Source organism: Chelonoidis abingdonii, chromosome 5 (assembly GCF_003597395.2).
Source record: "Chelonoidis abingdonii isolate Lonesome George chromosome 5, CheloAbing_2.0, whole genome shotgun sequence".
Lineage (NCBI taxonomy): Eukaryota > Metazoa > Chordata > Testudines > Testudinidae > Chelonoidis > Chelonoidis abingdonii.
In genome coordinates this window covers 94,523,000-94,548,675 of record NC_133773.1, presented here as the reverse complement: position 1 = coordinate 94,548,675, position 25,676 = coordinate 94,523,000, and the positions used below count along the sequence as shown (strand labels likewise).

The window sequence follows — 25,676 nt, the reverse complement described above, 5'->3', positions numbered from 1 at the left end:
GTCAGCAGTAATTTTGTTTATGTTTTGAAAGTCATCATAAAAGGACGCTATCAATTTAAAATTACACTACAGTATGAATTTTTACTTAAAGTTATTAAAAGTAATACTTGAGTATTGTAACTGAAAGATTAAAAAGCAACAAAGAGTCTTGTGGCACCTTATAGACTAACAGACGTATTGGAGCATAAGCTTTCGTGGGTGAATACCCATTTGGTCAGATGCATGGAGTTTTCACCCACGAAAGCTTATGCTCCAATACGTCTGTTAGTCTATAAGGTGCCACAGGACTCTTTGTTGCTCTTTACAGATCCAGACTAACACGGCTACCCCTCTGAAAGAGTAAAGAAATACAAATTTTCTGTATTTTCAGTTTACCTTCTTCAGTTGACAACAGTTTGTATATAGTCAGCTTCTCCTGTTGTGCGGGGGTCTTTAACGCTGCAACAGGGAAGAAAGAAACATTTATAATCACATTTCCTTTGTTCTTTTTTAATCCACAAACATTTGAAGGAGACTTGGTCAGGTTTGTTCCTGAAATTACTTCTCTCTTTTGACAATGACTATATTTTCAGTTGATAGTGTCCATTTAAATTTCTGATGACTCTTTGGCTTATATAACTTTTCAGCATTATTGAAAAGTTTACAGATCCAACTGTCTAATGCATCATTTTAACCACATATTCCTGTTGCAGTGAAATCTGCCTTAAGAACTTTGCCAAAGCATACCCACCCCATGCTTCCTGATTTGAAGGTCATAATTCATGTGTCTCATTTGTCCCTTTCATGCTATCTTAATATCTTTTTTCCTGGTCTCTGTGTATGCACAGTTAAAGGAAACCTGCAATTTTATGTGAAGGATTTTGAAATTGGTGTAATCAAAAATATAAATGACTATTTTTAAAAAGTTAGTAAAATAAAAATGAATAAATGGCAGTAAAACAGGAAGTTGTCATCGCGCCGCTTTGCTCACATAGATTCAGATCCTACTCATGTTGACTTTAACAGCAATAGGAACAGGATCAGACCTACAATCTGTGATAAAGGAAGTGCTGCTTCAAACACATAAATGAATGAGACAAAACTATCAGGTGTTTAAGGCAAGTTCTATTGTATTTTTTGTGACTTGAACAATACTACTACACACATTCTTCTAATAAGTAATAATTGCTATTTTGAAGGGACCTCTACATATTTCTAGTTCTGAGATGTATCCTTCCTGAGCTTCTGCGATTGAGCTTTGGGAATCTTCAAGAAAAATAGGGCTAATTGGGACTGCACAAGCATCATGTTAGAGCACAGAATTCTAGAAATCAAGGTTATGAACACTGAAGTTCCCAACTACCTCATTTGTTGCTTTCTATGGCTGGTTGTGGGTATACAGACTTTCACTTTGTACTGAGAAAACTTTCCACCAAGAATATTTGGTTGTAGTTTTGGTTGTTTTTTGGATTGGTAATTTCATGTAGTTTCTGCAAAGTGACTGGCTCTGGCTTGGTTCCAGGACATCATGTCAAGGTCAGAGCCAAAAAGACCTGAGTTAAGTGGTGTATTTAATGTCCCGCTTGCAGGTTAAATGCACAGACTTGCTGCCTGATTTGCTTTGATAACCTGGATCATAGTGTAGCTTGCCAGCCTTTTATGTGTTAGTTCTAAAAGAACAGATACATTCTGCTCTATGCCTTCCTCTTGACAGAGGCCCAATGAACCATACTCTGGTCACAGAGAGGGAAATTATTGACTTGAAGTTCCCCATAAAGTTTTCAGATGGAAGCCTTTGGTCCTAGACTTTGCATCTTGATCCTGCTTCAGATTGGCAAAATATTGTATATCTGGTCTTGTGGCTGTTTCAGTGCCAAAAGGCTTACACTGGGCTTGTCTATGCTACAGCAGCACAGCTGTGGCTGTAGACATTTTCTACAGCAATAGAACAGGTTTTTCTCTTGCTGCAGTTAGTCCACCTTCTGAGAGGTGGTAGCTATGTCGAGGGAAGAATTCTTGCATTGACCTAGTTTCATCTATACTGCGGGTTAAGTCAATCCAACTATGCCATGTATGTCCCAGGACATTACAGAGACATAGTGGGTGAGGTAATATCTTTTATTGGAGCAACTTCTGTTGGTGAAAGAGACATGTTTTCAAGCCACAGAGGCCAGGTCTACACTACAGATCTATATTGGTACAACTATGTCACTCGAAGTGTACATCGTAATAGCCACTTAACCCCCCCATGTAGACAGTGTTATGTCAGTGGGAAAGCTTTGTTCGTTGACATAGCTACCACCTCTTGTGGAGGTGGAATAACCATGCTGTTCGAAGGAGCTCTCCTGTCGGCATAGGAGTGTCTTCATTAAAGCGCTGCACCAGCACAGCTGCACCAGTGCAGCACTGTATGCGAAGACAAACCCAGAGATCTTCCACAGCAAAATGCAAAGTGGAACAGATTGTTGAGCATAAGTAGTGAGCACATATTATAGGGGACAATTCAAGGTAGAGTGGCCCATTAACACCTCTGCAGTCATAGGACAAAAAGATGGGGTTAGTGAGCTACAGATTGTTGTAATAAGCCATAAATCCAGTGTCTGTTTACTCCATGATTTTTAAATGTCTAGCAGAGTTATGAATTTAAGCTTCTAGGCTCATCTTTTGAAAATGTTGTACCGGTTTCCTTTGAGGATGAGGACTGAGATGTCAGATATAAAGCAATTGCTTTGTGAAAAGTGTTCACTTACAGGTGATAAGGTATTCTTTCCTTCTTTTATCATTTTCCTGTGTGAGTTCATTTGAGAGTGTAGTGACTGTCTGGTTTCACCCACATAGTTGTTGTTGGGGCATTTAGTGCACTAGATTAGGTATAACACCTTTCGTGTATAGGATCCGTGAATTGTGAAAGATGTGTTGTGGGGAGTGTTGATCATTGTAGCAGTGGGGATAGTCTGCAGGTCTTGTATCTGTTTGTCTGGGAGGGTCTGGTGCTCCTTTGAGTTCGTGTGAGGTCTGTGAGGAGATTGCTTCTGATGAGCTTGGAGACATTGAGGGGGGTGGTTTGAAGGCTAGAAGAGGGGGTTCAGGAAAGATTTATTTTAGGATGGGGTCCCCATCAAGTATGGGTTGTAATTGTTTGATGATATCCTGTATGGATTCCAGTATGGGGTGGTAGATGAGCCAGCTGGTTTGACCAGCACAGTTCCCTAGTGCTGAAGACAGTCTCAATACAAGGGAAGCCTCAGGCTAAGCTCCTGCTGGGGCAAGCTCCCCTCAGATCTAGGGTTTGTTGGGCTCAATGATTGTGGAAGCATCTGTTCTGTTTTCCTTTGCCCTGAAGCAAAGAGATAATGTGAGGCACAGCTAAGTGAGAGCTTCCATGATGAAGAGCTCAGTGCTGTCACACGAAGCATGAGCGCATAGTAGAGATCTGACTTTTAAGGCAATTCTTGGTCTTCCAGTATCACTGACCTCTTGGACTTTGACTCTTTCCTTTGGAGATGGTGCAAGTCCCTTGGTTTCAGCACACTTCTGTGTTCTGCACAGTGCACATTCTTTGTTGCAGAGATCTGGTGGAGTCCTCTTTTAAATCCAGAGGATGTAACTGAATCTTCTGTTCCAGAGCCTTGATTCTGGGTCTTTCCATCTCTCTTTCCTGGTATTGTTTGGGAGAGAATAGAAGGCTCACCGTATTGGCTCCCTGGATAATGGCATTTTGGATTCTGGTGAGTTCACATTCTCTTCTTCAGGTATCACTAATTTTTTTCCTTGGTGACCTGCTTGATGGTGTGTTATGTAGATTCCTTTCTGTTGTCCCCAGTTAATCCATGGATAATTTTTCCATATTGGCAGGGACCTCCTGTAATTTTTTAATTGTCAAGCAACTGTAGGAGGCCAGTCTGACATGTCTCTTCCTCTAATTCTCTCTCCAAAGAAAGGTAAGATGCAGGCACTATTTTGTAAAAGCAGTTTCTAAAAACTATTTTCCTTTATCTCTTATGGTCTGTAAAGTCTATAGAACTAGGCAAAAGAAACACTTGCAGGTAAACCCCTGTCTTGGTTTCCCCATTACTCAATCATTCTGGTCAGTGTCCTTTCACTGTTCCAGGTTCTCTTTGTTGGGCCTCACTTCTTCAGTTTATGCTTTCTTCTCCAAATCTTGAAGTCTCTCACCTCTGAGTCAGTTTTCTTCAACTTGGACTAGTCCTGCAGTTAACAGGTATCGGTCCCTTTTGTTACTTTCTTTGAGTCTATCTTTGTTTTTAAAGGGCTATACCAACACCTTCTTTGTCCCCTCTCCTAGGGAAATTCCATTCCTTCAAACCCTAGCCCTTGGAAGGGAAGTTGAAGAAAACTGCTTTTCTGTGGGATGCAGTTACTCCTTTTTTCTGCCCAGGCAAGATATTTTCAGGTATCGATGGTTTTAACAACCAACCTATTCCTAGGCAAATGCCCCAGTGCCAATGCCCTGCCCCATAGCACAGTAAAAGGCAGCTGTAAGACATAAGGATACACACAGTTCATAAATCAAACTGGAATTTCTAAGTTGTACATTGATTCCTCAGATCATCAAAGCATATCTTCTAGAAAGGCGTCCAGTCTTGATTGAAGATCTCAAGAGATAGAAAATCCATCACTTCTTTGCTGTCTTGTTTCAGTGATTAATCACTCTAACTGTAAAATTTTGTGTCTGATTTCTAATGTGAATTTGTTGGGTTTCAACTTCCAGCCATTGGCTTTTGCTGTGTTTTTGTCTTAGATTAAAGAGTCCTTTGATACCTGTTAGTCTCTCCCTATGAAAGTACTTATACACTGGAATTCAGTCCACACTCAGTCTTCTTCTTGATAAACTAAACAGATTGAACTCTTAGTCCCTTACTGTAAGGTATTTTTTCTAATCCTTGGATAATGTGTGTGTCTTTTCTTCACCCTCTACACTTTTTCAATATCCTTTAAAAAATGTGGGAACCAGAACTGGAAGCAGTATTCTAGTACCAGTGTTAGTAGTGCCACATATAGAGGTAAAAATCACCTCCCTATTCCTACTTGCTACTCCGCTGTTTAAACATCGAAGGAACACTTTAGCCTTTCTTAACAGAGCTTATGTTCAGTTACTTGTCTACTGTGACCCTAAATCCTTTTCAGATACATTCCCCCAATGTGTAGTTCCTAGTTCTGCATCCCTTGCTCCTAAATTAATAACTTTGCATTTGGCTGTACTGAAACATGTTTTAAATGCCCCCATGTAACCAAACTATCCAGATCACTCTGTATGACTGCTCTGTATTCCTTCTTATTTACCATTCCTCCAATCTTCGTGTCATCTGCAAATTTTATCAGCAGTGATTTTATATTTACTTCCAGATCATTGACGAATATTTTGAATAAAGCTGGCTCTAAGTTCTGTTCCCAGAGGAACACCACTAGAAATATCCCATTCTATGATGATTACCCATTGACAACTATTTTTTGAGATCTATCAATTAGCCAGTTCTTAACTGATGTAATGTGTTCTTTATTGATGCTATATAGTGCTTTGGATATTGCGTGGTAGTAAAGCAAACATTTTAGTCAAGTACAAGTGTATTCCATCTAAGCATTTATCTTTATCAATCAAACTTGTGATATCATTAAAAAAATATCAGATTTGTTTGATAAGATCAGTTGTCCATAAAACAGTGTTGATTGGCATTCATTTTATTACTAACCTTTAATTATTTCTTGATTGAATCCCGTATCACCTTTTTCTGATGTTCTGCCCGGAATTGATATCAGTCTTACGGACCTATTGGTACCAGATCACCCTGCTTACCCACTTTGTTAATGTTGTGCCAATGTTAGCTCTTCCAGTCTTCTGGAATTTCCCTAGTATTCCAAAATTCATTAAAAATGATCTCTCCAGATCCAGCCTGCCAGCCATTTTAATGCAGCTCTCGAGCTCCCACTGAAGAGTGGTATCTGGGGCTTGCCCTGCTCTGGTGCTCCAGCCAGGGAGCAGGGTCAGAAGCTGCTCCACCCGGCTCCCGGAAGCAACGGCATGGCCCCGCTCTGGCTCCTACGCATAGAGGCAGCCAGGGGGCGCCGCCCTGCATGCTGTCCTTGCCCCAAGCACCACCCCCGCAGCTCCCATTGGCCGGGAACCACGGCCAATGGGAACTGCACGGGTGGTGCCTGCAGATGTGGCAGCGTTCAGAGCCGCCCAGCCACGCCTCCACATAGGAGCCGGAGAAAGGACATGCCACTGCTTCTGGGAGCCACGAGGTAAGTGATGCCCGGACCCTGCACCCCTGAGCCTCCCCCCGCACCTCTACCTCAGCGCTGATCCCCCTTCTGCCTTCCAAACCCCTTGATCCCAGCCCAGAGCACCCTCCTGCACACCAAATCCCTCATCTCCAGCCCCACCCCAGATCCTGCACCCCCAGCCAGAGCCTGCACCCCCTCCTGTACCCCAACCCCCGGCCTGAGCCCTGATCCCCTTCCCACCCTCTGAACTCCTCGGTCCCAGCCCAGAGCACTCTCCTATACCCCAAACCTCTCATCCCCAGCCCCACTCTAAAGTCTGCACCCCCAACCAGAGCTCTCCACCCTTCCCACAACCCAGCCCCAATGTTGTGAGCATTCATGGCCTGCCATACAATTTCTATTCTCAGATATGGCCCTTGGGCCAAAAAGTTTGCTCACCCCTGGAATGAGGGGTGTGTTGAATATGTTTGGTGGTTGTCTTGGGCACACGCAAAAGAGCGTTCTGAACATCAGTAGAGAAGTGAAAAAATCTGTAATTATTTGAAAAAAAAATTTAATCAATACAGGGCATATTATTTAAAGGATGCTCTATGGACAACTGATTTTTTTTAAGTCTGTTTAAAAATAATGTAAGTTGTGTCCCTTTAATATATTGAGGGCTGTTTTGGAGGGTCACTTGTAATATATATTGAAATACAAAAATGTGTCTTATTTTGTTACTGTTAAAACTCAAGTCAGATAATGAAAAATAAATAAAGGCTCTGATGTTAACCAACTCATCCATATGTCACACAGATTGCATCGTATACTTAAAATTGATACGCAACACATTTGAAAAGTAGGCAGGGGATAAAAGAACTTTAGGTTTTTATTTATGGATTTGAGTGTTAAATGTTAATAACTTTGTATATGTTCTGATTTACCTAATATTCTTTTAAAAGGAGCTATGGAGAAAGAAATATAAATGCATATTCTTGACTATATGTGAAGTGCTTGAAGAACAGTTCCTTAAGAAATACTGATTTAGCTAGGCAAGTTCCAGGTCATTGAGGTTTCCCTTTAATAAACTATAGCCTGTCCCTTTTTAAAAAAAAAAAAAATAGCATTAAATGAAGTGAACAGACAGACACCTTCTCTGCCTTAATGACTTATTGCAAGTCCGATTCTTTTATTAAATTCAAAGTGATATTCTTGACTGTGAAGTAGGGCTATTTCCAACTTGAAATTACTTTTCTTTGAGTTTTTGTTCCAATGTGGAACAATTTTATTTATTTATTTTTTAATTTTGGAATTTTCTACAATTTCCAAATTTCCTATGGAGAGTCTACATTTTTGCTTTAAAAAATAAAGTCTGTTTCTACATAGTCTGAATGAAATTGATCAGGCTTTCTGAGCTACTCAGCTGGAAACCTTGGAGCCTAGCTCTAGTCAAAGTTTCCAGGGTTGCAAAGTTTACTGTTGTGCAACAGGGAACCCAAAGTGTTGAGAGCCCTAGTTTGAGACCCTTTGGAAACTTGGTCCAGAGATCTTTATGATTGTCATCCTTCTCTCCTCTCAGCTGCCTCATCTCATGGTTGCCTGCTTGTCTCAAACAGTTCATTATGACTTTGTTCAGCTGTCACTTAACTCTTTTAGTCCCTTCTCTGGACAGGCGTACCAAAGAAATATGAAAGATGCTGCCTTTTTTGTTCTTTAAATCAAAACTGAAGACTAACTTATTGTCATTTGATACTATGGCATCATGTACTACCTTTTTTAATAACTACTTTTATTGTAAAGTATATTGATGTTATGGTGCAGAGTATGTCAGAGTTGCTTTTTTCTTTACATATAAGTTGCCGGTATATGTGGATTTATTGCTGGAAAGATTTCTTACGTGTCAGCCTGCCTGGAGAAATTTAAGAGACTGGAGAATTCCCTAATAGGAGAAAGTATACGACAAGGGCACAGACCTCTTCCACATGAGTAAGACTTCAATTCTTTCATTTTCTTTCTTTAAATTCTTAAACTTTTTTTTTCATGTAAGAAGTTCAGAGAAAGATCAGGGCTGTATTTGCAACTTGCGGTGATCTTGAGAGCTGAATTTTCCCTTCCCTTCCAGCAACTTGTTACCTCCAGGAAACTCATTCTTTGTGAATTCAAAAACCACGGCATCAGCTAAAAATTATAGTTTAAGCTCTGTTATGTACAACTGAGTATTTTGTGGAGTCAAGCAAAGCATGTTTTTGTAAGCAAAAATGTACTAGAGTGTGCACTAAGGCTTTGCTTTCCTGTGGAATTTACTCTCAATGTTACACAAGTTTTCTCTTGATAGTTTAGGAGACAACTAAAATAAAATAGCTTCACTTGTTGGAAGTTTTCCAGTAGTTTAGTTTGACTGATGGTGAAGTAGAAAGAGGCAGAAATAATAATAAAAGGAAAGAGATCAATAAACAATATTAGCTGAGGAAGAAGCATGGTGGACAAACTTATTACTTTCCTTTGTTCACAACTTTAAAATCTATAATGGTGGTGAAGCATGACACCATTATGCTGTATTTATGAAAAACTCATCAAGTTCTTTAAAATATTTCCTGTTTTGTTTCAGAAATGGTTTTCCACTTGGTATGGTTTTTAATAACATTAGTTTTGTAATCTCTGACCTATATACATCTTTATATTAGTTTTTATATAATTCACTGCTCAGAAAATGTTATTTGGATAGCAGTGAGCAGTAGTCCAGTTTATGTAATGGTTACTGTTAGACATAGTTTTAAAAATCTTTTAACAAGGACTTGATTAACCCCTTAACTGCTTTCCAAACTGGGATTTTTGAAAGCTTTGTGTGCCGAACATGTTTATATACTGAAAGAATTGAACTTACTGCACTAAATTGTACTGGATAACATCACCCTAAATACTTAGTTCCCTTTAAACTCCATGTTCTAATCTCAGTTGTTTTGGGGGTGATCATTCAAAACTAAATCTTTTACAAGTAAGAAATTATAGTGGCTCATATCTTTGTCAAGAGTTGGTGAAGAATTGAAACTGTAAAAACTTGTCTAAATGAACAAAAGATTCGGTGTCTTGATGATGTAGTAGGTTAATAACTCATCCTTTTGCTTCCATAAGATGGGTTTAAATTGTTTTAGGTTATGAATGAGAATGTTGTGGCTCTGTCTGGTAGACAGTAATAAGAAGTAATTTGTCCAAACTGCAATATTGTCCACATATACTACCCTGCTTTGAAGCCAGTGATCTCAATCATTTCACTTTCATGCTAACTAAATTCATACAAAACAAATGGCTTTAAAAACATTTTGGTTTGCAATTAGCAAGTCCTAGGCAAATAAAGGATTTTTATTTTTTTTTAAATTGTCCTTTATATGCCACTGTACACTCATAGATGAGGCAAGGCAAGTGCAACCACCTCTGGGCATAGAATGCATTGTAAAGGGAGAAATAACAAGATAATTCAAAATATTGCCAATGTGGAACTGAACAGGATAGAACTGATGAGAAATTATATCAAGTAAAAATTACATAAAGAACCACCAGAACCCAGAGAGAACAAATGCACAGAATTGATTAATCGGTTTAAGAGATGGACAAAACAAGCAGATATAGCTGATATGGATTCTTCTTTTTTTAAATATAATATGAGTTTATACAGGTGACTTACTTTATTAAAAATCACTTTCAGAGAAGACAGGAACCAACAAAGCTACCTGTATTTGAAAATTTTACACAAGGGCTTGGTTGGTTTCAGCAGTCAAGATTCTTTAGAATCGTGACTGTTTTTAAACGACAAACAGCATAAAGCTGTTAAGTGCAGACTGTAAATATGAAATAACAGCAAAAGAATGGGATGAGATAATACAGATAACTGTTGGCCCTAATACTAACAAAATAGTGCAAGTTTAATATTATTTAGTTTACAGAATGTATGTTTCTCCATTTCTGTATAATAAAATACATAATATTGCCCTACATAGCTGTATGAAATTCAAATAGCCAGGCCCTCTTCCATGCACATAAAATGTGACTGCTGGATGGTACACCCGCCCCACCCCAAAACAAAAACAAAACACACACAACTCCCCCCCCCCCCAACCCTTTGGAAAACTGTCCTGAAGGAAATAATAACTAGAGAGAGAACTTGAACAGGACTTAGACTTTGGGGGTTGGACTGTTTGTAAAGATTTAGTTTGGGAATAACAAAGCTACTCCTATTTTAGCTGTTCAGAGTAAAAAAAAGAAAAGCAATCTTAAATTTGTTGTTTCAGGCAACACTTCCTATTGTAGATCACTGAAAAAAATTAATAATATATCATCTTATAATGGAAGACTTCTCAAAATTTCTGAGACAGTGGCAGCCAAATTCACAAAAATGGATTAAAGTAATAATATACCTTGCACAGGAAAACAATACAATAGAAACACTGAAATCATTGAGATGCTTTGATATAGGGTATGTCTATGCATCAAGCTGGAGGAGTAATTCCCAGTGTGAGGAGACACTCATGCTGGCTCTCATCAAGCTCTAGTGCACTAAAAGTAGATCATAGCCAGGGCAGCACAAGGCGGGCAGGGTGGGAGGCAGACAGGGCAGGCTGGCTGCCTCCAGTACGTTCCTAGCATCTGATGGGCATGCACTCAGCAGCTAGCCCCTTCTGCTGCTTTTACTGCCACACCTACACTCTATTAGTGTGGTCAACTCCCAGCTTGAAGTGTAGATTTACCCATAGACATCGTAATCCTATACCTATACGAGAGTCAAGAAGAATGTATATACAGGATAACTGAATTACATCCCTGCCACCTTTTTGCTTTCTTTTTTCTCTTCTCCTGAGACTCTTCCATGCCCCCTCATAAAACATTCAGCTTCCCTTCCCCCCCCCCCCCCAAAAAAGGTGAATATGAATGCTTAAATGCATATATACACACCATGTTAAGGCGGTATTTAAAAAATGGAGGAAAAGGGAAAGTTTAAAATAACAATATATGGTCAATATAAAAGATGTTGCTTTATATTGTTAATTCTGTAATAAGATATATGTACCTATATGTGTAAAGACAATGTAACTAATGTCTTACTGTATTGTAAATGATCCAAAATATGAATAAAGTTTCCTTTCCCTTCTCCCCCAAAAAAGTAAGAGATGGGCAGCTGAGTAAATAATTCAGTAGTATACAGGGCCATTAGAAGTATGGGCTTAAATCCTTCGCTATTCAGCATGTGCTTAAGTGCTGCGCTGAATCAGACCTAAATTACTATAGTACACAAATTTTTTTGCATGTAACCAATTGATATCATCTTCTTCTAAAAAAAAAATGTTTTTAAACATCATTGCCCCTGTTAATTTTGTGCCGGAAAACTAATTCAGCAATTCCGTATAAGAGGGAGGAACATCAGACTTCTGTTTCCTCAAGATAATTCTTTTGCCCCCAGGATAGCTACTGTGACTTTTTTTGGTATTGATCAGTCGTAGCAGCTTCTATTGAAGGGTTTTAAGTTGCATTTTGGCTTCTCAAACCACAGTTCTTCCCCTAAAAGGTTCAAAAATAGTAGCTACTGCTAGATTCTTATGCCACCACTAGCTCGTGCAGACACACCCTGTTCTATTTGTGTCTGATGTGTTGTGTCTGTGTCTGAATTGTCTTTGGGGGCAGGGATTGTGTCTTAAAGTATTTATCTTGTAAAGTTCCAAGCCCATGGCTGGTACTCTATCTATATTCTGTATTTTTTTTTTTTTCCAGATATGACTCAAGTTTCTCATGTATGCTCCTTTTTTAAAGTGTGTATGTGTTAGGGAGAGGGACATATAGGTCTTTTTGGACTGTGTAAGCAGAATCGATTACCTTTTTCTTTTAAAATCCGTTAATACTTAAAGTTTCAAAAAAATAATTGTATTAAAATCTTTAATCAAGGAAATTTTATTCCTCAACCCTTTGTGTCATGTGCTTTAATTAATTATTTCCAATCTTAATATTCAATTGTGTTATTTTTCCAGATATGCTGCTCAAAAATCAGAGTTTGCAGATTTGCCTTCTCAATCTCCTTTTGGATCTTCTCCAGCAGCTGAAGCCTCACTTTCTTCCAGCTATTCAGATGAATATAGTTCAACAGATCAGTCTGTCTCTAATTATGCACCAATTCCATTCAGTTCTTCTCTGAATGAATCCTATCCTACTGGAATTACTGAACATAATGCCCCAGGTATGGCTTGTCTTAATAAAGTTTATAACTTCATAGTACATTTAATTCTTGTCTCTGTCCTGGATGACTTTTGTCTTCAGAGGTGGGAAGAATGTGAAAGTAAAGCTGCTTTTGTCATGATGATAAATAAGGTATGTCCCCTTAATTTGTTTGGTTGTATACATTCTGTATATTCAAATTGCCTTATTTCAGCACCTGTCCAAATATACAGTATTTTGTAGATTGCAGTGGTTTTTGATACAGGAATGTATCAAAGTTCCAAAAAGAAAAATATGTTGACACAAAGCACATCTATCTACAGTATGTTTCTGCTTTAACATTTGTCTCTTTAAAACCAATTTAACTTTTATATTTTTTAAAAAGATAATCGCAAGTAAAAATTGTAATTTACAAAGGCCACTCTGTTTGGAAAATTAAACAAACATACATATATCTTCCACATGAAGTTTGGTCCCTACAGATTTTATTTTAATCTTTGCATCTGAACAGAATGACCAGGGGCAACAGGAACATGGGTGGGGGAGTTTTTCCTTTTCATATATATAGCAAAAATTTTATTATTTTATTTATATATGCAGCTATCTCTGATTTAGCTCGTCAGCTTTTGTTTAAATTTTAACACTTCTGTGTGGTGGAAGGATAATTATCCCCTTCCATTTCTCTAATCATTTAACCGTCATGGATTTAATCACTGCATATGTATTAGTCATTTACATTTGAAACCTATATATAAAATGAAGCTTTTTAAGTTGACATATTACTACCATCTGTAATGGGAATCAGTGAAAGTTTTCACTTCTTTGTTTCAGGATTACAGATTAACCATTCAAATTTTGTAAGGAAGTATTCTCACAGGTCTTTCCCATTGCAGACCTACAGGACTACTTTTGCTTGTAAAGTATAATTAAAATTGTCACCCATGTTTGGTACATACATTTATTTTGAGCGTTGACCATATGGGGAGGAGGGAAAGAGGGTGACATCTAAATCTGTCATTGCTAGGAAAATAAATTGAAGTTAAGGTCTCAGAAATCAAACAAAGGTGCTAATGGAAGAACTGCTGAAATGTCCAACATCAGTGGTCTGCACGGAGGGTTCAGGTTCTACATTACTAGTTTTTGTTGGGGGGAAAAAATGTTGTTTGAAATTGAGAGGAATGATTCAGCCATTTAAATCCATCTAAAATCTTGACTAAGCTGTAGCTTCTTTTGTTTCCTATTAGCCTTTCTGGCTTACTACCTTGCTGTTAGTTATATCCTCTTAACTGTATAATGCCTTAATCCCATGCCAATGGAACAGGGTTTTTAAAATGTGATAGTTTTGTGTTTTTAACTTTTCAAAATCTGAATATAGGGTTCTGTTTTCTCCTGCAACAACTGAGGACATCACTGAGCCTAAAATTTCCTGTAGCCTTCATCCTGCTTTAGGTTTTAATGATGTCCTGGACTGTTGCAGGGGAAACACAATATCATGAACTCAGGTCTTGGATGATACCTAAAAAAAAATAAAAAAAAAAAATGATGATTTTCCATATATATATATATTAGATTTTTTAATTTAATTTTTTTAACAATCTGTTTTTCACTAATTTGACTCTAAAAGGCCCTTCACAAAACTAATTTTTGCTAACAGATTTAGGGGCTGACATTTTAGACACATTCATAATCTTTATGGCTCCTTACACTGAAGCACTTGAAAAATGCAGTTTTCACAGAATCCAGGAGTTGCTCTCTCCATGTGTTCTGAATTTATACAATATCTGATAACATGTGAAGGGGAAAAAAAATCCCCAAATAAAGTATAGAAGTGATGTTCAGAGGAGGAAATGTGTGCAGAAATACAGAAATGAGTGCTTGCAAAAGTGAAATTGGAGCTGGCAATTTATACATATTAACCTTATACATAGGTTAATTTTGATTTTTAACTGTTTTTAATTAATTGGGTTTATAAAACTGGACAGTAAAAAACAGCATGAAAGAATAATAAAATAAATATGTAATTAATCCAATATGGAGTTTTTCCAAATCCAGTTATCCCAATAAGTCTTAAGCAATAACTCACCTATTGATAAGAGCAGCATTTTAATGTATAAAACATCACATTCTATCACAAATCCTGATAACCTTTACCATTTAATGCAGACTGAGGTAGAGTGACCAGACAGCAAGTGTGAAAAATCGGGACGGGGTTGGGGATGGGGGGGTAATAGGATCCTATATAAGAAAAAGACTCAAAAATCGGAACTTTCCCTATAAAATCAGGACATCTAGTCACTCTAGACTGAGGGTTTCTCCAGAAACGATTGCCTTTAATATACAGATAGACTGATGTCTTGCTCTGTTGGAGGACCTGCTGTACATGGTTTTGCTGTTTCTGGAAGGACTGCAAGCCTGTATGCAAATCATAAACTTAGCTGGATTTCGAAAAAGTAATTTATAAACTTTAAATCATTTTGGAATAAATTTGTCTTGTTATGCTTTTGTCAAGTGACCAAAACTTTGTCATCCACCAAATGTTAAAAACAGCTTAAATCTCTTTCTGGTAATTTAGCAATATCAGAATCAGAAAATATAAATTAGTTAGTGTCTTACAGTTCTCATGTGTGGACAGAGACTGACAGTTTGTCTACCTCAAGCATAAATAAGAAAAAATCAATGAACCAAAAAATCAATCTTGATCTTAAAAAAAAAAAAAAAAAAAAGTAAAACCCTTGTTTATCTCCATTTCTGATTGTGATCTGATTTATAAATTTAGCTACTTTCTTGGGATTTACAAAGCTGACCATGTGTCATTCAAAATTAATAATAGTTTAGCCAAAATAACTTGAACAAAAAGAAAATGTAATCAGACCCTAGAAGAACCATCACACCCTGAAATAGCGTTATTCCCTTTGCCTTATTAATTGTAACTCATAGTCCCAGATATGATCATTCACATAGTTGCAACCATCCATGATAATGTTTACTGCTCACTTTCTTGGATGGGAGAAAATCTTGCAGATTGTAACATCATTAATGGTTTATAAACCAAGATCAACAGTTTGTCACTTTGTCGAGACATCCTCCTCCTCCTCTGAGGTCATAAGTTGAAATCCTGGCCCTATTGAAGTCAATAGGAGTTTGCCACTGACATCAATGGAACCAGAATTTGACCCAAGGAATAAGTGAGTCCAAGCATTTGCATCAACTCATATGAAATTTGAGTCTTATTTCACAGAGTTCAACATATTTATCATTTCTTTAATTTGTTTGATAATCTCCATAATAGACTGAGGTTTTTCACTAGCCAACCTAGCAAAGTGACTCTAATAGTTGTAGAACAACTCAGGATGTAAAAAAACCCTCAAATTTGTGGTTCTTCCAAAAAAAAAAAAAGTGATGCATCTGATTTTCTGTTCACCAAAGGTTTCCTTTATTAATCACAACTATCTATTATTTGAAATGCTCTGTCAGTAGTAATAGCACCAAATCATGGTGCTTAAATAGATGAATATGTTCTTATTTCCTAAACATTACTGAACTAGACATTCTTACTTTTACTCAGGATCCCTCAAAGATATGACATTTTTAATATTATTGGGGGGTGGTTAGGTGTGTTTTTTTTTCTTATTTTATCCAAGAAAAAGCCTTTCTCCATCCTAAGAGCAATACATTTTTGACAGATTTAAAATGGGGGGGGGATGAATGAAAGCAAACCCACAAACCTAACAGTGCTTAGATGCCACAGAGTTTGGGCATTTTATAAATACGTAGGTGGCTGATCCATAACATCCTTTTCTCTTTGGACCAGTTTGATTTCCCCTTCTCCAAAGTCTTCATTTTTAAGAAGTTTGGCTGTGCTTGGAATGCACAGAATTCTCTTCTCTAGAGTCTGAAAATATGGAAAATTCTTGCTTTGGGTTGCGCTATCCGCTCAGACTAGACTGCTGTACCATACTGATGTACTCCCAACAGAGCAAAACATGTCTTTGCTGTCAGTCATGATCTAGGTGAACTGCTATCTGCTTGAAAAACTGTTTGTGGTAGTGCTATGCATAAAAATTCTGCTTTATGCTCTTATTTGTGTATCACTACTCAGTTTTTCCAGCACACAACTACTTCATAACATTGGTGGCATCTGAGAATAAAATGAAAGTTTTCAGGAGGGATCCTTCTGAGTGTGTAGAGTGCTTTTACAATACTTTTAAAAAACTGAATTGCAATTTAGGATTGTGACTGTAATGTGTCCCATTTCAATCTAAATTGAGCTACAATTGATCGGCATGCTAAAAAAAGTTTGATTAATTGCAGCTGTAATCAAGTGTAGTTGGATGTAGCTAATTCTCACTGGGGGTTTTGTTTTTTTTTTTTTTTTTAAAGAACCTGTTCAATTACTAGAAGAAAGTCCTAAAAGAAAAAGTGTCTCATATGAGGAGTTAAGGAACAGAAACAGAGAGACATATGAAGTAGCATTAACACAAAAGGCAGAAACTCCAGTCAAGTCTTCACAGGAGAGACCATTTAAAAAAGAAGGTAATTTAATGCTGAATTGCTGCAGTACGTAGTGAACATGGATGCCAAAGTAGTGTTGAAAAGGGTTAGTCTTATGCTTAACTTAGTTTATCCTTTAGGGATTTCTTAAACAGCGTCTTGAGGGAGAAATGACAGAATTGTGTTTCTGACTTAGCTCACATTTGAACTGATTTCCTTTCTATGTATGACTTATGTACATCATATAGTTTCATATTTCAAATTACTTTTTGTGTTAGGAAAAAAACATTGACGTTTCGGGAGCAGATTATAATGACTGTACTAGAACAATCATGTTATCCATGTAGAAACAAATTGTGAAAAGCTTGATTAGTGCTTGACTGCCTAGGCCTTTAGGCGTGTGGCTACGCAACAAAGAAAAACCTGCAGCTGGCGTGTGCCAGCCAAATTAGGTTCACAGGGCTTGGGCTGTGGGACTGTTTCACTACTGTGAAGACTTCGGGGCCTGGGCTCTAGGATCCTGAGAGGTAGGAGGGTCCCTGAGTCTGGCAGTCTACATAGGAATGAAACAGCCCTGCAGTCTGAACCCCACGAGCCTGAGTCAGCTAGTCCTGGCCAGGCATGGGTGCCTAGTTGTATAGACATATCCAAAGAAAGCACTTACTGCATCACAGCTCTTTAGCAAAGGTTCTAGAACTAAGGTTTCTGATTGAGTTTTTTAGCTTTTGAAAGGGTGTATGCTAAGTTAGCATTCTCTCAAAACAGACCACATTCCTGTTTTTAAAACGTATTTTATGAATTTGGGGATTTCTGTAGTGTAGAATTTTGAAGGACATGTCATTGTTTGCAGATGTTTACCGTTCTATGTTAAAATTTAAAGGAAGGAACTAGTACTTCGCACCAATCTTGAGATTTTTGTTTTCACACTGGAAAACAGAACTTTAGACAGTAAAACAAGAACGAAATGGCATTCAGTCAGTATAAAGCTATCTTTGGAAACCACAGAATAAAAAAAATATTTTTGCTGTTTAATGCACTGCAGGATCTGTCACTTTGAATCTTCAGGAATTATATTTAGGTCCCCATATATTCTGCATCACAATGGGACCAAATTCTGCAGTAGCAACCCTTTAATTTTGTTGCAATGTTAATTTATTCTATCACTGTGAAATACTCTACATTCCCATACCACCCACCCTCATACAAACATATGCAGTTTTAGCCAATAGTTGAAAATATTAATTAATATAAAATTCTTGGGTGAACATTTGAAACAATGGTTATTTTCAAAGATAGGGGTTTTTTACTATTTTCTCCATGGGGCCTGTAATACGATTAACTCCTACTTGTGGGAAAAGCTGTAGAGCAAATGTAGCTGCAGGCTGGTCCTAGCAGGGCAAGGAGATAAAATATTGAGCACCTGCCTGGATCAAAATGATGAATTTTGTGGCAGACACTCTGAATTATGTGGATTCTTGGGAAAAATGCTGACTCCCATGGCTGTGGAATTCATGATGCCATGATTGAGATGAATGAGGCAGTTCACTTTTCTTAGCTATTGTTCCAGGTTGCCTGTAGATTCAGGCAACTGACATTTCATCTGTGTGCACAGTTTCCTATTCAAGGTTTTTTCCACAGCCATAGAGACTAGAACCATATTTTCTTTAAATGAAAGCTCAAGTTCTGGAGCAGCACTTTGTGGCAAGGAGTAAACAACAAAGTCTGTGGCTATGGAATTGCAGAATACAAAGGTTCAAAAATTTATTTATACTTTTTAATCTAGGATTCTTTTCCACTATGGAACAATTTTTAAACATAACATAGGATCACAATAGATGGAATGTTATGTTATTTTATATTTATCTTCAGCTTTTGAAAATGGAACATGAGGCGTAGTTCACTGAGCTTCCTACAAATAACTTGTAGATGTGGTTGCTTGCACTGTTTAAGGAAGTGGAGTAAAAACAAAACTAAAATAAATGTAAATATTTGCTGGATAATAAATGACATAGAAGTGCATGAAAGTCTGAAATTAATTTCAGACAACTTACTGATGTCACTAACAGAGATGGTTCAATAGCAGAGCTCAGTGATTTTTCAGCCTGTTCGTTTACTACTTTTCTTTTGAAATGTTAGATAGTTTTATAATAATGAGTAGGAACATGAAGTAAAATTTAGTGTTTGCCTGCTTTGGGTTTAACCTCTGTGCTCTTAGTGTGCCTGCGCAATGCCTGCTAAATTGCTGAGGAGTGGATGCTCTTCAGCAGCAGTCAAATGATGATAAGCAATGGGGATCCCCTACAGCAGTTTTGTGGGGATGGGAGCAGAATTGAGCACAAATCCTCAGAATTGAAATTATATTGAGAGGGTAGGAGGAACATCTGCAACACCCTTCTCCTGTCCATGCACCCTCAAACACCTCCAGTAGAGTCTTTTATCACCCTGTGCACCCACAGATAACCCTGAGGCAAGCCCCAGGGCCCAAGAGAGCTTCTTTCCCTGGAGATCCATCTCCCTTTTTTTCTGGCCTTTACGTAAGAAAAGTGCACTGGTTTAACTAAAACTGATTGGGTTAAACCAGTGCAAAGAGCTCTGTGGACCCTCTTCCTTTGGTTTTAAGCCATGCATATTTCAGTTTAGCTTGTCAATTGGACATCAACTCAAGTTAAACTGAAATAAGAGAGTCCACAGAACCTTTTGCATGGATTTAACCAAATCTGTTTAAAATTGCACTTTTAAGATGAAGTCATTGCAACTTCCTCATGTAGATGTGCCACTGTCATTGTTGACAATACTACCATCCTTGTAGTCACTCATGCCCATTACTTGGGTATCATCTTTGAATCCACCTTCTCTCTAACCCCAGACATTCAGGCTGAAGCCAAAGCTTGCTTCTTCCTTCTGTGTAATATTTCCAAGATCCAGTTCTCTGTGTGAACCACAAACTCTCATCCTGTCTTGTCTTCTCTGACCACCTCCTCTCTGGCCTCCTGACATTCCCCTCTCCTTTAGAATCTTTGGCTGGTCTGACCATATTGCTCTCACTTAGACACAATTTTTGACAACCCAGATCCTCCTACTGGCTCTCACTTTTCTCTTCCATTAAATTCAAGCTTCTCCTCCCTTTAAGGTAGGGTGACCAGATATCTCAATTTTATAGAGACAGTCCTGATTTTTGGGTCTTTTTCTTATATAGGCTTCTATTACCCACCACCCCCTTCCTGATTTTTCACACTTGCTGTCTGGTCACCCTACTTTGAGGACCAGCACAACTCAGCACCTACTGTCTATCTTAGGTACTTGTATACTACAGTAATGGGGGCCTCACAATCATTAATGTACTTATCCTCTCAACACCCTTGTGAGGTAGAAAAGTACTGATAACCCCATTTTAGAGAGGGGGAACTGAGACACAGACCAAGTGACTGGTCCAAGGTCCCACAAAGCATGTGGCAGATCAGGGAACCCAGCTCTCCAAAGTCATAACCATTGGTCCATCTTTCCTCTCTTTATATTTATTTTATTTTTGTATCTTATTGTAATCTAATTCTGTCCCCTAAGTGATGCCAGGCTCTATCTCCTGTTTTGTCCATGTCTCTCCCAAACAAGCGCTTTTTCACTTTCTTCCACACTGCCCTCACTGGACTAATCCATAAAACCATTACCCTTCCCTCCTTCAGGTCTGTCTCCAAGACCTGCTTCTACTTTGTAGGCAGCTGCCAACTGTTAATGGCCAGGTAGTTGGCCAGTGGGGATTACAGAGATCTCCTTTTTGTTTAAAAACAAATATAAATTAAATATATAAACTAATTACCTTGTAGCCACCTAACTGTGCATATAACAAGACTATGCAACCACATATTTGTATCTGTTATTCTTTCACTGTTTCTTCCAGTTGTTTGCTACTTGTTGCATCTTGTTTTAACCCACTTGTTGCATCTTGTTTTAAATTAATTAAACTCTGCAGGGTAGGGATTAATGTAATTGGTCCCTAACCTGACTGGGGCCTTTTAATACTGCTATAATAGAAACTAGTAATGCCATCTTTACCCCTTCCCTCATTTTAAAAATTACTAGAGGCACACTGAAGTGTAACTGTCCCTAAACCTCACACTTTGAAAACACAACACATTTACCACAATTTCAAAGCACTATATAAATTAAACTTATGTATTTAAACTATTTAGTTGTATGTGATATTCTTTTTCTTTTTTCTAGTTAAAGTAAACAAGTATGGAGATGCTTGGGAAGAGTGAGAATTGAATCTCTGCATGTACTGAAGGAAGTTATCGTCAATCAGCTTACTTCAGCTCCATCTATGTTGCTCATGAATATCTGCACACTTTGGTGTATTCTGCCAAACCGAAATATGTTATAATAAAGGAGACTAGATTTTATTTTTGACTTTCCAGAAGAGTGAAAAATTATGGATTATAGGCTTAACATTTTGTAGCTTTGCACTATTGGGGAACTAGACCCTTGATGAGAACAGTGATTTTAAACAGTTTGATATTGTTTAGAAATAATGAAAAAGGGATAGCTCGCACTAATTTTATAAATTTGTAATGAGAGATGAGACACTGGCATATGTAAACAGACTAAGTCAGAGGTACTGGTGTTGAGAGGGAAAAAAACTAGTCTTTTCAGATTATTCAAGACTCCCATTAAGTCACTCAGTAAAACATACCCTCTTATTTTGTTTGTTTTGTTCTGAAAGTAATGAGATGTAAAATCCCAGTGGTATTTACCCCCATCTAATTAGTAAGGTATTAAAATAGATTTTAATTTCTCCCATATTTTTGGGGACTTCAAAGTCAGATCTTATTAACCTGCAATAAATCTTTAGGACTAAACAGTAAAAATAGACAGTGATGAGGAACTAGCCAGGTACCAGAGTATATGTACACTTTCATGCTCTTTAAAAACGTTTCAGAATAACGTGCACATTTTAGTGAGCTATCCTGACTCATATACCCCTGAGTGATTGTCCTGACAAGACCCAAGTTACCAGAACCACAGAAAATGATTAAATGAAAGAAAAAGGAAACATTAAAAAAGCATCTCTATTTAGGCATAGTGGGTAAGTGTATTAGTTACTTATATTTTGGTGACTTGGGTTCAAATTCTGGCCTGGATTGAAAAATTAATTTTGTGGTCTTATCCTTATTCCCATGTTTACACGTCTCAAAACCACCACACAGTTTGTTGCCACTTTCTGTCTCTTGAGAAGAGATCCCCTTGAGCAGAATATAGCATTAGTATTTCTGTTCAGACTGAGATACATTGGCAGAGCTGTGCTGATACATTTTCCTAGTATCTGCTTTACCTCCCACATATCTGGATCAAAACAGTGCCACCAGTCTTTCTTTCATGAGCACGAGAATCTCATCTTCAAGCTGTGACCTTCAGCTGCTCTATTTATATTCTTAGCCTGTCAGCACTGTCTCTTTCTGGTTTGGTTAAAGGTGTGCTGAAACTGATCAATATCATCTTCTCTCATTAAGTTAAGGTTAAGGAATTATATTACCAGACAAGAAAAATGCTCTTGAGGATCTCATTGATTCAATGGACCAACAAAAGAGCAACATGACAGAAAGATTCACCAGGGTGGTACAGAGTAAGCTGAAATGAGGATGACAAATAAATGTAGAGAAGATGAGTTCTTAAAGAACCAAACAGTGTTTAAGAACATCTGAATAACAGGTCTGTTTGCAGAGAAAGGAAATGCCAAATGACTTCTGACTATAAGTGGATTACTGGCATCAGGTTATCTTGAGGCTAACTGTAAAAAAGACCCCAATTTACCTTGATGAGAGAAGGCTTTCAGGTCTGAAATGAGAGGTCCATGAATGTACTAGAAGTCAGCAGGATTTGTACTGTTGAATGATGGGGACAGTGCAGAATACTGAAAGTGGTCAGAAAAGTACTGTTATCATGAGAGAGATTCATATAACGTTTTCTTGATTTGTCCTTGTTATACCCACCATACAAAAAAGGAGACAACAACTTACTAAGCTGCAAACTATAACAGGAAGTTGTAACACTTATCTTTGCGTAACTGATCTTTAAAGAGAGAAGGTACATTTTTCTGGCACTATGTTGAAGCAGACAATCTCTTAAGTAAAGGAAGGACCCACGGAAAAGCCTCGAGGAATAAGTATGAGGAAAAATACCAATATTTTTCACTCCCTCACAATCCCTAAAGGAGGTAGTATTTTGGACAATCATCTTGCCAATAATGTCTTGCTTTATTGTTTTTGTGAAATGTGGACTACATTAGACTTTTTTGGAACATGTTTGTAAGAGTCTGGTGACTCTCTCTTTGTCTTTGCCTCAGAAATCTGAATTAATATTTGCTTGTACTGAAGGTTCTTAAAATTTCTCTGTGTGTGTGTTTTATGTAGATGAACGTTTTCGACCCTTAGGGCTTGTCTGCATGGGGAAATTTGCTGGTATAACCAGTATAACTCCCCATGAGGACGCTCAGATTCAAGAATGAGTGTGATTTTTTTCCAGTTTAATTTGTCACTTTGGAAGCAGTCTAAGCTAAACCTGAAGAAGGCGTTCTTATTCCAGAAGATGAGAGTTTACACAGGGAGTTATACTGGTACAGCTGTACCATTGAATTTCCCTGGGTAGACAAAAGTCCTTCATAATGAGTTAGAACAATGAAAACATGGGGCTGCAGTCTGATCCTTCTTCCTTTCATCACTTCTCTCCAGAAATCAGTGGACACGTTGCACTGCATGTGAGAATCCATTTGGATTATCATTAGAAATATTTTAATCTGCCTCACTATTTATTTGTAATTGTGTGCTTATCTTAGGTAATGATGATGATTGTGGACCATCTGGTGCAGAACAGCAGTTGATGGGAGATTATTTTACCCTTTTTCCGTTCAAATATTGAAAAAGGAAAAGTCATCTACTCTATTAATATTATACCTTAATCTTGCATACTAAAGTGAGTGCTTTCTAAATGCTGTAAGCAGTTTGTGTACTGATCTGAAGCCAAAGGTTTTGAAAATGAGTGACATCTCACCCCCCAAAATAATTTTATGTATGCAAAAATCAGTTTATATAATACTGTTAGAAGTATTTTCATTTTCTGTAGCTATGAAAATAAAGGGCATATCTCATATGTGGGAAACACTATTTAAAATGCGTTTTTTTTTAATAAGAACTAGCTATGTTAATATGTGGCATAAACAAATATCAGAGAAAATTCAAAATTAAGTGTGGAGCTTGGTCTCTCGACCTTGCCTTTTTGTACCTAGTTATTGCTGTAAGTTGGGTATGTAAATACTCTTCCTCACTTTAGCACAACATGGTGGGTTGAAGTGGTTTTTTGTTGGTCTGTATCATGTCCTTAATGTACATAAATACCTGGGGTTTGTATGGTCATAACTTTTAACGTCAATGGTGGTTTGAAAAACAAAACCCTAGTATTCTATCAAAGGAGGGCCTTTTACCTTTTAGACAGTATGATTCTGCATAGTGAGTGTGAGATTGGCATGCAGGCAACTGGAAGGATGTTGTTGCTGCCATTGTAGGAGGCATGAACTGGCCACATTACGGGTGTGAACTGGGCTATATTTTAAAATGGCCATAGTTACATCCTGTGACTCAGCATCCCTTCATTTCTCTTAGCTTGGAATAGGAATAGCTGCAATTCGGGTTTGAGCCTTAGGTTGATAAGAACTTTTCACATTCTTCGAATATCTTGTCGGAATCCCCCAGAGAAGATGGAGAGGTAATGGCTTGATTGTTCTCCTTTGAAAAAGGTGCCCAAACGTAAAACTTTGAGAATGTATTAGATATCAAGAACCAGTAGGAGCGAGAGAATGCCGAAACAACCCTGTGTGTGAATATTAGAATTTTGCTTAGATTAACTTTCACAGGCAACAATTACCATTTTTGGTTAGACAAGTTTCTAATCTGGTTCAACCAAAAGGATAGTTGGTTTAAAATAGACTCGACTGAAATAGAAGACAGCTTTTCTTTTAAGTAATCTTACCTGTATGATGTCTGTTAACAAAGAATCCAGAATTTTATACAACTTGAAAGTCCTTTTCTCACATCACATAGCATAGTACTAATCCTCCTAAAAATGCATCTCTTGAGTTTTACTCTTTAGGTCAGAAGGTGTTCACTGCTGTATTCTGTGTGAGCACCAAAAGGAATGAACACAAAAGGATTATGTATTAATTAGGGCTGTTGATTAATTGCAGTTAACACAATTTAAAAAAATAATCGTGATTAATCAGTTTTAATCACACTGTTAATAGAATGCCAATTGAAATTTTAGATATTTTGCATGTTTTCTACATTTTCATATATACTGTATTGCATGTTGTAATTGAAATCAGTGTATATTTAATACCAATATTTGCACTGTTAAAATAGTATTTTTCAGTTCACCACATACAAGTGCAGTAGTGCAATCGCTTTATGTAAGTGCAACTTACAAATGTAGTTTTATTTTTTACATAACTGCACTCAAAAACAAAACAATGTAAAACTTCAGAGTCTACAAGTCCTACATCTTGTTCAGCCAATTGCTAAGACAAACAAGTTTGTTTACATTTACAGGAGATAATGCTGCCCTCTTCTTATTTACAATGTCGCCAGAAAGTGAGAACAGGCATTTTCATGGCACTTTTGTAGCCATGAAGCATGTAGCACTGCAAGGTACTTAAGTGCCAGATATGCTAAACATTCTTATGCCCCTTCATGCTTCAGCCACCATTCCAGAGGACATACTTCCATGCTGATGATGCTCAT

At 37.6% G+C, this 25,676-nt stretch overlaps 1 protein-coding gene across 3 annotated transcripts in view; it reads left to right on the top strand.

Moving 5' to 3' along the window:
• The window catches only part of OCIAD1 (OCIA domain containing 1), a 34,372-nt gene extending 10,325 nt beyond the window's left edge, over nucleotides 1-24,047 (top strand). For all 3 annotated transcript variants that reach the window (XM_032768854.2, XM_032768852.2, XM_032768853.2), the window contains exons 5-8: nucleotides 8,061-8,190; nucleotides 12,219-12,424; nucleotides 16,783-16,935; nucleotides 21,112-24,047. In XM_032768854.2, the coding sequence (XP_032624745.1) occupies nucleotides 8,061-8,190; nucleotides 12,219-12,424; nucleotides 16,783-16,935; nucleotides 21,112-21,149 (527 nt within the window). In that variant the 3' untranslated portion in view covers nucleotides 21,150-24,047. The remainder of the gene's footprint in view (nucleotides 1-8,060; nucleotides 8,191-12,218; nucleotides 12,425-16,782; nucleotides 16,936-21,111) is intronic.
• Nucleotides 24,048-25,676: the final 1,629 nt, after the last annotated feature.